Source organism: Periplaneta americana, chromosome 8 (assembly GCF_040183065.1).
Source record: "Periplaneta americana isolate PAMFEO1 chromosome 8, P.americana_PAMFEO1_priV1, whole genome shotgun sequence".
Lineage (NCBI taxonomy): Eukaryota > Metazoa > Arthropoda > Insecta > Blattodea > Blattidae > Periplaneta > Periplaneta americana.
In genome coordinates, this window is record NC_091124.1 from 105291073 (window position 1) to 105303478 (window position 12406).

At 39.5% G+C, this 12406-nt stretch overlaps 1 protein-coding gene across 1 annotated transcript in view; it reads left to right on the forward strand.

The window, feature by feature from the left end:
* The window catches only part of LOC138704917 (centromere-associated protein E-like), a 284997-nt gene that overhangs the window by 16677 nt on the left and 255914 nt on the right, over positions 1-12406 (forward strand). Inside the window, exon 4 of the mRNA XM_069833317.1 lies at positions 11688-11829. Coding sequence (XP_069689418.1) covers positions 11688-11829 — 142 coding nt within the window. The remainder of the gene's footprint in view (positions 1-11687; positions 11830-12406) is intronic.

Genomic DNA, 12406 nt, shown 5'->3' on the forward strand with positions numbered 1-12406 from the left:
TGCATTTGATCTTTCTGCAACTAGAGAAAAAAAATACGAGGAATTAAATCTCGATAATCCCTTCCTTATAAAAAAAACATATTGGTGGCTGCAAATCGTTTTTTTAGCTTACGGTACTTACAATACTAATGATTAAAGAGGTAATATTCACCCTCGACAAAGTTCCTATATTATTTTTTTTTATTATTATTCGTGCACCTCGTTCTCAAAGTTCTCATTTAGGTTCATGAATATTCAATTTACTCATATATATATTCTGCATACTGCAGATTTCCCCATCCATCTCTTAAGGAGAATCACCCAATATTATACAAGTTCACGCTATTATTTATTATAAATTAAATTAAATTATGAGGTAAGAAAATACTGAAGTACATTAAATTATACTAGGTTATACAAAATAATTATGAATATAATTTTGACACGCATAGAAAACCAACAAATGGGAGAACGTAATCAACTATAGCATATGACATAATATAGCCCTACAACATGTGCCGCATGGAACGCTCCTGCCATCTAACGGTAAAACTTCGCATAAGATATCCCTATAAGTTTTGGCTTGGCCAAAGTCACTTTCCCTGCCTTTGGTATGATGTACGACCCTCACATTCCTCCAGGGTTTCTGAATGTGCATTCAATTTCATTGCAGGGATCTAAATTTTCTTAAAGTCTGTTTGATGATAATATTGAGCCCTTGTTGTAGAAGAACTGAGTATATACCATTATCACCTGCTGTTTTGAAGGATGAAATGGCAAAAATAGCCTATTTAACTCCTTCATGGGATAAAATTTCATAAACTTTTGAAGTCCACATGTCGTGGTCCCCTTCTGTTCTCTGTTTCTGGGATAACTCACTGAAAATCATTGCTGAAGAAATGCTCTTTAATTAGATGGTTTATCGACTCTTCAAGCCTAGTGATAAATTCACCACTTGAAAGAGATATAGGTCCTAGCCTAGCTAATGGACTTGGAGAGTCTTGCTGCAGGAGCCAGCACATTGATTTCCTCACAGTAGGTCTTCCAAGTTTCCTTCTTTGCCTTCCTAAGCTTATACTAAGAATTTGGAGAAAAACCAAATCTCATTAAGAAGCCTATTCAACAAAGCCAGAAGAACTAATCTTCAGTCTGACTGGGAGGCTTATAAGCCTGCCAGGAAGAATTTTAAGTAAAGCTTAGGAAGGCAAAGAAGGAAACCTGGAAGACCTACAGTGAGGAAATCAATGTGTTGGTTCCAAATTCTTGGTCCTCCAGTTTATTTTAAACTTGTTTTTTCTACGATTCTTGGACAGCATTTTTCATAAGCTTGAATGATGTTAGTAATCCTCTTAACACCAAATCTTTAATGTAGTTGAAAGCTCGAAAAATCGTCATATTGATCCTTAGTTTCTCTCGAAAGAGGCCACAATTCGCAAATCTGGGATTTCGGTAGCTTTCAAAACTAGCTTCAGATTTTGGCTTCAACAGTATACGCTGTTAATCAGGCAATGAATCAATTAGTGATTCATGCTAGTCTTGAATTTTACCTCTTAAAGCTGAGATACCTCTGATTGAGGTTTTGGCTGATATGTACAGTTGCTCCAAAAAAGATTGACCACACAATATTTTCAAAGTATCTCTTGGTCAATCTGTGCAAGTGTTACACCATCTTGATCAGTTTACATAATACAGAAAATAATATTGTGTTATTTATAGCCTTTTCCTCTGTCCCTAACTTTATTACATTATTCTGGAGAACGGAATGATTGAATGTAATTGATTGACCATTAAATTAGCTCATTTTAATCACTTATATTAAAAAATATACAGATTGCTTTTAATTAGGTATATCCGTCAATGATTAGTAGTATGATACACAGCAGCTCTACTCTTAAATATGAAAGCTTAGCATAGATGGTTAAGGCATAGAGAAACGTCTGAAGATTGCGAGTTCGAGTCCAATTCATTACTTTTTTTTTTTTTTCAACATAAATTTTTCACTTCATCTCAGCGATGGCATTTTTGATTAATGTGTTTAAAGATAATATTTTGCGAAAAGTTAATTAATGTTAATGTTTAATTCTTTAGTGTTTATTATGAAAAATGAGCAGATTTCTTTTGTGTGTTGTAATGGAATATTTGAATAACATTTAAAAACAGTGAACCTATAATCTTATGTTATATTTGTCACTACATGGCAGCAGAACTTTATGATCATTCATGAAATGGCGGAACTCAGAGAAAGGTCAGCAGTTTTAGCTCTTATGAGAGCAGGGTTTTTGGCAATTGAGGCCAGTTGGAGACATGGCGTTTTGCTTCTACAGCTAGGCGATGGGCCAAGCTTTATTGGGATAGTTTTGAATTAAATTGAATTTAACAGAGGGGGAGCACTATGGCCCAGCACTGCGACCTTGTTCAGATTTATTGCTCTAGCCCTCTGGTGACGCATTCCCAAACCCACACTGGCCGACCACACTAAGGTTCTCTGGTCCAGGTTTCGAGCAAGCAACCCCATTCGTCTCTAGGCCAACCCCCTCCATGCGTCATGGCCAATGTTCAGGGAACGCTACAGAATGATAATGAATTGGAGAAATGGTGACAGAATGATGTAAATGTCTAATTTGGGAAAAATGGGAGAACCCAGGGAAAAGCCCCAACTGCGACCTTATCTGCCCCAAGTGTCACTGTGGATTTTTTCAAATGAAAAAATCCCAGACCTGACCGGGAATCGAACTCAGGCTGCCTGTGTGACAGTCTGAAGATCTGACCATTCAGCCACCGCAGAGGTTTTATCGGGATAGTGCTCATATAGCAAAGAGGCATTCTATAGACTGCTCACGCATCTCTAATAGGGAGCAAACTGAGGCCCTCTTGGCAGCAGTTGAGGTGAACGCCTTTCAATCCCTGTCAGACAGGATTTTGTCTTCATTTCCTGGTTCGGTGCAAACTGTTTGCAACTGATTTAGGGATGCGGAACTTAGAAACCACATATGCCACAGAAATGTTGAATTTCACGTGGAAGGATGTATCTTCTCTGATGAAGTCATATTTTCGTATGGAGAGGAGGGCAGTGCGTGTATTCTGTGAATCCAGCACCAGGTATTATCCTAAATACGTTGCCACTACTCACAGAAGTGGCTGTTTTAGTATTTATTGTTGGGTTGGATGACATATCTCAGTGCCAGGATGCTACTGAGAATTCTGAGAACTCTCAATGCTGCGGTATATCAAGACCTTCTGAGTCTTTGGTTGATTCCTGCCCTTGGCCTAAATTATCCCGAAGAACAGTTTATTCACTTCCAACAGGATAATCATCTAGTTCATACATCAATGACTGTTCAGTAGTGGTTTGATGAGTAAAGGATCAAAGTGATACCTTGGTCTCCGAATTCTCCTGACCTGAACCCCATTGAGATTGTCTGGACCCTAATGAAGAAGACTACGAAAATGCTGTCACCGACTAACAACCAAGGATGAACTTTGGTTGATGGTACTCAAAGGCTTTGGGAAAAACTCACTCGCAAAGAGAATTACTTCGAAAACTTCACTGTTTCTATGCCCGATCGACTTCGAAAGATCATACAGCAGCAAGTTCGACAGACATGTTACTAATTTTTGTTTGTTTGTCTCAGGTAGAGACAGAGATCATGTCTTAAGGCTAGCATTTATTTTTTCACCTTGTTTTTTTTCTTTTTTCTTTTCTTTCTTGTATATTTCTAGAGCCTACAGCCAAAAATTAAACTTATGAGTAAAGTGTATTCATAATATTTATTATAGGCTACTCTCTTTGTATGGTATCGTCCACATTTCTCATAACGAGAAATGAGCTAAATTAAAAAAGAAAAGTTTGTTAGGAGGATGTGAACTTACGTCAGTCTCCAACTGCCACCCGTTGAATCCAATCAGTATGTACCTCTAACCACATACCTATTACACAGCTCTCTGACTTATTCTTTCTCTTTCTTCCATATTCAAATAAGATTAACGTGTAAACTTGCCTGAAATGCAGAAAACATGCTCGTGAATGTAGTGTCTGGAATCCGTCACATGCGCTATCCAGAATGCAATCATCCTTTTTGAAGTGATAGTACATTATTATACATCTCACTTGATATGTATCGGATGAAGAACAATTGTTTATATACATCTGAAGTCTGATTAGTGTAATATGTAGCTAGTGAGCGTTGTATGCAAAGGAGAGGGAAAGGAACTGGCCACCCTACCTCATCTCCTGGCTTAGTTGCCTCATAAGTGATGCCTTGTTGGTATCACTTGTGAGGTTCAGACCTGTCTTCGGACAGTTGACTAAACAACAACAAAGCCTGAGAGCAAAGAGTAAAATCAATTACTTTTTGTCTTCTATTTGTATAGAAGATTGGTGCAAGCCTCTATTAACAGTTTTGAGCACAATTAATCCAAGAAATTCGATTACAGCCCCCCCCCTCCGGGATTAGTGTCACCACTCTTCCATACATTGAGAGTTGGTGTCATAACACACTAATGATGACAGCCCCTCTCCTTCACAATATCTCGTCAGACTTGCAAATAGTTCTGGTGATGGTTCTTCTGATTTGTGCAGCAAGTAGGAAGAATAAACTTTATTTTCTCGTGAATCCTTCATAAATGAGATCAATGCATACCAATACCACACCTGTGCTACTCGGCTAACAAGAATGCATGGATTCATCTTAAGTATAGCATAGTACGAGGAACAAGATCAGATGTAGGCTTATATATTGAACCATCTGAATTTTCTATTTCTTTAACTTATCCCTTATACACCCTGGATTCTTTTATTGGAGCCATTTTCATATCTAACTCTTGGAGTCTTTTACTCAATAATCATGTAGATGCAGACCCATGCTGGAAATTGACCTGCAGAAATTGTCAATTATCCCCCCTCCACAGCCGCACTCACTCTCTTTTGCCATGGAGGAGAGTAGCCCAGTATCCCCCACAGATCCAGGCTGTGATGCTAACGGGTCCCACCTGGTACCTCGGTTGATTGAGTGTCCCTGGTGATCCCCTCCTTACTGGATATGTGCTGGACATCCTTTCCCGAAATAAGCAGACTGTCTGCCCTGCTCCATAGAAGATCATTCAGGCACCAACTTTGTTGCTCCAGGGACTGCACCATATTCTACTTTCTTCTTAGGACTCAGAAGAGTTACTGTGGCCCTAGTTGCTTTATAATAGGTCGGAACTCAATCTTCTCAAAGTAGAATATCGACTGAGAGTCCAATCCCAGGCCATTACCAAGTCCTTTAGTTTTCTCCTTGCGTTCGTAAACGTACCATTTGTAGGTTTTCACCCCAATTTAGTTTTTCTAGGACCGTGGGTTAGAGGATGTTTTCTTCCCAGAGTCCAGAGCATTGCCTTCTGCAGTTTAGGAAGCTTGGAGACTTCTACCGTTGCCAGGTTAACTTCTGTACAAGGTATGCCCACAGAATCAGCCCTGGACTCTTCATCTGCGCAAGTGACTAGTAGGCATCCCTTCTACAACTTGGTACACTTGACCTCTAGCCAAGATGACATCCTTGGGCATCCTGGTGACAACTTCCCATAGAACATCCCAGAAATCCAGGAGCTACTCCTCAGTAAACCCCTTATCTTGCTCTCTCGAAAGGTGTACTGGAGAGAAGTCCGTCCATGAATTGCACATGGGATCCTTAGATCTCTCCTGCCTCCTCACGGCTGTTTAATGGCATGTTGTGACTTAGGTAGAATGCTACTATGACGCGGTCTCTTTCTTTGGCACATGCCTTGCTTCTTGCTACTGGAAGCCTGACTACAGTTTTGTGTTCTCAAGTCTTTCAGATGTTGGAAGGTTGAAGCAGAATTCCACCAGCTGCTGAGGTAGTGGTTGCAGATTTTGCTCTCTCCCACCCATGCAGCTTCCCTTTGAAACTTTCTCCTTTTTTCGGCTCCCTTGTCTTGAAGGTTTTGTAAGGCTTGCTGGACCTCGTGGTAGGGGTCAGTTGGGAGGTGGAAGGTACTTGTTCAGCAGCTTGCATAAGGATAGGATTTTGAGTGTGCACTGAATCAGCTTTCTTCCGAGATACAAGCATATTAGGTCCCATTTCTGGGCCTGCAGGTAAGTTGTCTGCAGAGTGCATCATGGAGACTTCCTGCAGTAAGCCTTAGACTTCTTGTGCAGCCTTCTTTATTGGGGTGATTTTTGAAGTTCTTGCGACTGGTCATCAAGCACATGATTCATTACATGGTGCCATCTTATCGATTCAGCCACAGCATCCAGATGTGACGAAGTCTGCGTGAACAGGAACGCCCATCCACCTCCCTGTGATATTTCTCTGCAGCCTCCTCAGATTGTTGGCATTTGTTCGCAACTTACGTGCATGAATCTGCTGCATCCTTAACCAGAGGGACACACTGCTGTCAATTCCGCTGCTCACCAAGGTGTCATCTATACGCGAGAGCTACACATCCCCTGCCTACTGCAGTCGCTGATTGAAGCCCCTGCAGCAACTCTAGAATATGTGCAGCTCCCACAGAAAGATGAACCTGTAGCGACTTCCGGAACTACGTCCGCCATGTCCTCCTGGTCATCCTGTAACTATTAAAGATGATTAATGAAATGATGCCAATTAAGGCGAAATGAGTCCGAGGTCCAGTGCCGAAAGTTACCCAGCAATTCTGCTTCAAGTGGTTGAGGTAAAACCTCGGAAAAAACCCCAACCAGAATTTGAACCTGGGACTGCTCATTTCACGGTCAGGCAGGCTAACTATTATTCCACAGCAGTGGACTAAAGGTGGCTTAGAGCCACCCATAGGTTTGTTCACATTAGACATTCAGGTTCCACGAGTACATGGGAAATTATGTCCACACCCACAGAGCCCGTATATGGGTGCAGGGGTGAGTATTTCCAAAAATTTCCCAGGTATCTGAGGGGCACCATTAAACACGGACTTTACCCATCTGCCATTCAGCCTTCAGCACAGTATGCATAAAACTTTGGCTTAGAGGTTGGAACTAGTCGTATTCTGTGTGTTTGAAATTATATTTACGGAATTTGAAACATTTGCAGACAATGCAGTGTACCTAGTTATTTCCTTACTGCTACATGGCAATTGATCCACAGCTGTGTTATGATTGAGTTTCCCTTATGAATCTCATAGTGTGTACGTTAGTTAGGATAAAGGCCTGAAATAATAAGATAGCACAGGACAAACAGAAGATACTTGGACTCGATCCAGTCTGTATGGAAGGGACTTAAATTTTCTGCTGGATATGGCAGTCGGTAGGAGTGAGAATTTCTTTGTGATATGTTGCCTTGTTCAGGAACTTGTGTTCATGACTCAACCATCCATTTGCGTTGGTTGGAAGAGGGCTATAAAGCAGAGGAACAAATGTTGATGTCTTCATGATCAAGAAGTTCCTCCAGTGGGCAAAGAAATATAAGAACTGGACCAAGGAGCACTGGAGCAAAGTGTTGTTCTTTGATGGGAGCCATTTTTCAATTGAAGGTATCCAGGTCAAGCATGTCTGTCTGTCTGATGAAAAACTCTCGCCAAAGCACATTCACTAAACAGCTAAACATCCAATAAAGATGGTGTTTGGTAGTGTTTCCCCTGTAGTGGAACAGGATCTCTCGTCCCAATTGAAGGAATGATGAATAGTGACAAATATATTGACTGTTGTGTGCCGGTCTCCACTGAAGTCCCTCTCTGGCAGTCGTCGAGGTGAAGAGAGAGGAAATGGGAGTGAAGGGACAAGAGGGCCGAAGCTTAAAGGGGAGGTAACGATGTTAGGGCCCATGTTGGGCAGTAATTGTCATGCGCCAGTCTCTGTTGATGTCCCTCTCTGACATGTCGTCGAGGTGGAGAGAGGGGAAATGGGAGTGACAGGACAAGATGGACCAAAGCTTAAAAGGGAATGATGTATTGATGTTAGTAATGAAAAGGAAGACTTTTTTTAACAATATTTGTTTATTGAAGAATAACAGGAAAAGTATTAAATGTTTATCCCTAATTGTAGGATAGGGGAAATGGGAGAGTCGTGATAGAAATTGATAATTTAGACATTCGTCTTGAGACGCCAATGTGTGAAGAGTTACGATGAGGTAGAATTTTGTGTGTAAGGGAGACGGGTAATGGGAGTGCCTGAATAGGAGAGTTAGGCTTGCCCGGAGGTTACAGTGGGGGGGGGGGGAGAAAACAAGAGAGAGATGGAACTGAATTCGAGGTTAGTTCTCTCAATCGAGGGATCAACTAACTTTGCTTAGCAACTTTTCGACAGATAGAACAAACTCCATGGGTGTCAACGAACGACAGATAGATCAAACTCCATGGGTGTCAACGAATCAAACAGGCCTAGCTTCGCGACTTTTCGACACCAGGAGTGGGGAACTCTTCTGTCGAGGGATCAGCTACCTTGGCTTAGCGACTTTTCGACAGCAGAGGAGTTCGAAAAAGAGACAAGGGTCGAGGAAGTCGGAGTGAACATGGGGGAAATGAAGTCGGGACCGTTACAAGGGTGAGTTAGGGAGCAGAGGCTAACATCAGGAAGGAGATGTGAGTGCTTCCAAACAGTGGAAACAACTGGCTTTTCTGGCCAGCCTGTTTTATAGAGTGTCTCCTTCCCGTACTGTGACTAGTGGCATCACGCCGCGGCGAGTGGAAGAAAGTTATGACAGCATTCTATTGCAGACCTGAATTAAAAGTGTGGGGGTGGGCACTGGCAGGATGATGCAATATTGGCGGGGAAATAGTAGCATGGCTAGTTACATTGTTCCTTCTCACTGAGTGGCCAATCTTCTTTTTCTCAAACAAGGGTGGCGAGGGTGAAAGGCAGGGGGAGGAATGAATGTCTTCTCTCTAAGATTTATCATGTGGAGGGCGAACTAGAGAATAAGTGGGTAAAGGCAAGCTCGCAAGGAGCATAAATGAAGGAATCATAACATATGGTCCCAAAACTGAGAAGTGTTGAGCTGGATGGATCTGCTGTGTTTTAGAAAGCCATGTCATGCTTCGAAGAAAGTCAAATTTTTTTAAGACAATGGTATTATTGTCTTGGAGTGGCTGGGAAATTCACCCACTATGAACCCAATTGAAAAACCTTTGATCTGTCTGCAAGGGGGAAAAAACTCTGGAGGGCAGACTGCATAACAAAAGATGATTCAAACCTTGAAGTGTGGTACCATAATGAACTGAAAGAGCCCTGCTAAAACTTGATTCCATGCTAGATTGCTGGTAAAATTCATGTTCTGGGAATAATAAGTTAATTAAGTAGTAAAATATCGCTGCTGCAATCGAAAAGTATTGGGAATATATATGAATAAGGAACAAAAAAAAAAGTTTCCTTCCCAGGCAGGATTCGAATGACGAAAGTCTTAGTTATCATTTATCAGTTTATCATGCTCTGGAGTGAACAAGGCTCTGAAATCAGCTAGAAGGGTTGATCCGGTTTTTTTTTCCCACTACTGTACAGTGTTTACTGTGTGTTCGTTTTTAAAGTGGTGAAGTGGAAAGGAATGGTCAAGGGTATCTCCTTTTTTCTTTTTTCCTCCCCCTTTATGCCCAGGGCTGCTATATGCACTGATATTAAAATAGTACTGTTTTGATATACATTAGAATGTCTATTATTTATGGCTGTGGTTTCCAAAGTGTGCTCAGCGGATCCCTAACACTTATCAGGGGATCCATGGTTGGTAATATAAATTTTTAAATAAATAACATATAATACTACCATTTTCCTCGACCTATTGTACAGTACTGTACGCGACTGTACTTGTGAAAGTTAGTATATCGGCTAAGGTAGATGACCAGATCTCATCCTTGCGCTGGCCTTCTAGTTGTAACAAACACGACTTTCTTTTTGTCAGTTAAGGTAGTCAATTCTATTGAAAATTTTTGTCTGCTTGGTGAGGGTGGCGAGTTATTAGTTAGTTCTTACCTGCTTCATGTGTGGAATGTTTGCAATTTTTTCTCTCGAGACAACAGTGTAAGAATAAGTTTTTGTAACTGTGCCCAGAGACTTAATGCCTTAATAGTAAAATAAATTTGATTGACAATATTATATAGTCAGCAATAAATTTTGACACGTATTTTTAAAAACAAATTAATTTCGTTCATTGTTACTACACATTCTGTTTCTGCTACTTTTATTGTGAAGTCAGTTTTTATTCATTCAGTACGATCAGACTTATGTGAGGTTCGTATTAAACTGTGTGTTAATAACCACGTGTCTTTGATTCCGAACATAATATTAATTTAATATTAGGAATCATTTTAATTTTCATATTATAGTGTCGTCTCAATGGATCGGTGACTAATAAAAAACAATAAAAATGACATTTCTGCAAATTCAGAAACCAGTTGATCACCTTGTCATTTATCACACCCCAGTGCTGCTAATTTAAAAATGGTGAATCAACTTATAATTATGCATGTAATTAGTGAAGAAAATACACGCAGTTTATAAATATCACTGCATGTTTATAAACTCATGGCTGTGCATGGTAAATGTAACTAGTTGTGGACATAATGCCGATGTTAAATACGTACAGAATATATATATATGGAGGCATATTAAATGTATATCTATATTAATCTAGTGATTAATTTAATTCAATTTAATTTGAGGATCTGTGAATCTTTTTTTGAGTTGAAAGGGATCAGTGATCAAAAAAGTTTGGAAACCACTGATCCATGGCAATGAAGGGTGTGGACTGAATGGTTAATCGAAAAAATGTGATAATCTGTACCACAAAAAATTTTCATAAACTAGATGCATAATATTTACATTTTCGTAATTTGAAGCTCCTACCATACTGCAACCACTGATGTCTTCATATTACAAGCATGCTACACAATATTGTGCTTGTTATAACTAATAAACGTAATGAAGTACAGTAGTGAGTACTAACACTTTATCATAACTCTAATCTAATATTCTGATGCGAGAGGAGCTATAGTTTTTATCCTTTCCCAAACTGCTCAATTATTTGCTCTTTTTTTCCGATACTTAACCACAATGCATTTTCTTTTGACACCAATGGAAGACATTCTGCACAGAAGTTACACAGTACAGTTACTCGAACAGTACGACAGTGCACGAGTTTGCAATTGTGTGGGTGTTCTTGAGGTCGTTTCTTTGAAAGTAGGCAGTGACTATTTTACAAGTTGGAAAAAACACATCCTCCCACAGTAATTGTTTCCACTATCGGCAGCAGTGGCATTCTTACTACCTACTGTCTAATGGTAAAGGCTTGTAATAACCCCCTCTAGAAAAATACGTATAGTGCTAACATAATGTACAGTGTTATTTTTTTTTCTCCAGCAAAAAATCAAAGAAAAAAAAAGTGCGAGAAAGACAGTCGTATAATTTTCCGATTGGTTAGTAGGTTGACAGATAATCGGGGTTCTACTGTATGTGTTAAGTGTGAAAATAATATTTTTATGTATTGTCACCGCAATCATACAATACCCACAAAGATTCTTTAGAAAGGTATTAACATTTTCAATTTAAGTATTAAATTGCAAACACAGAGAATTTTATAGAGTTTTTGTATCATAGAATTCAATTCTAGATTCACTCTTATAGACATTACATTGGTATATAGCACAGTGAGAAATGTTGTTACATTCAGACTGAAGACATTTTATTGAAATTAACCAGCTTTTTTTTCCTTGATTATAATAGTTTTCCATTTAGTAATACTAATGGTATTATTTTGTATTTGTTTCAGAGCATCTTACATTGAAATTTACAATGAAAAGATTAATGACTTACTGCAGAAAGGGAAGACTGGTTTGAAGCTTCGTGAGGCTGTGGAAGGAAATGTTGTGATCTCTGATCTAAAAGAGGAACTCGTTCATACTCCTGCTAAGGTATATAAGTGTTCAGGAAGAATTTTTGGAAGATATCAATGAATTATGTAATGAAGACTGAAATTTAAGATAATTATACTAGATTTTCTGATATATCTATAGAGAATTAGCAGTTCAGAGTAGTGTCTTTTTTTTTTTTTTTTTTTTTTGTAGTTGTATTATTGTACGGCACTTTTTCAACTGTGATTAGGATCTGAATGAAATGGCGATGACAGCAAAATGAGTACAGAGTCCAGCACCAAAAGTTACCCAGCATTTACTTTTAATGGGTTGAGGGAAAACCCCAGAAAAGAACCTCGACCTGGTAACTTGTCCTAACCAGACCACTTGTTTCATGGTCAGACATGCTAACTGTTATTCCACAGCAGTGGACAGTGTAAGTCTTATGAGGACACTGTTATTATAATTATGCAACTAAACAAATAATTTCATTCTCTTTTCTTGGTCATCAAACATAACAAGGGAAGCATTGTTAGTTTTAACATGTTTGCATTTACAAACTCGTTTCAAGAACCAAACATACATAATGGAGACACTGTTCTATTTGTGTGTACTCTCTGCTATTTCAGTGCACCAT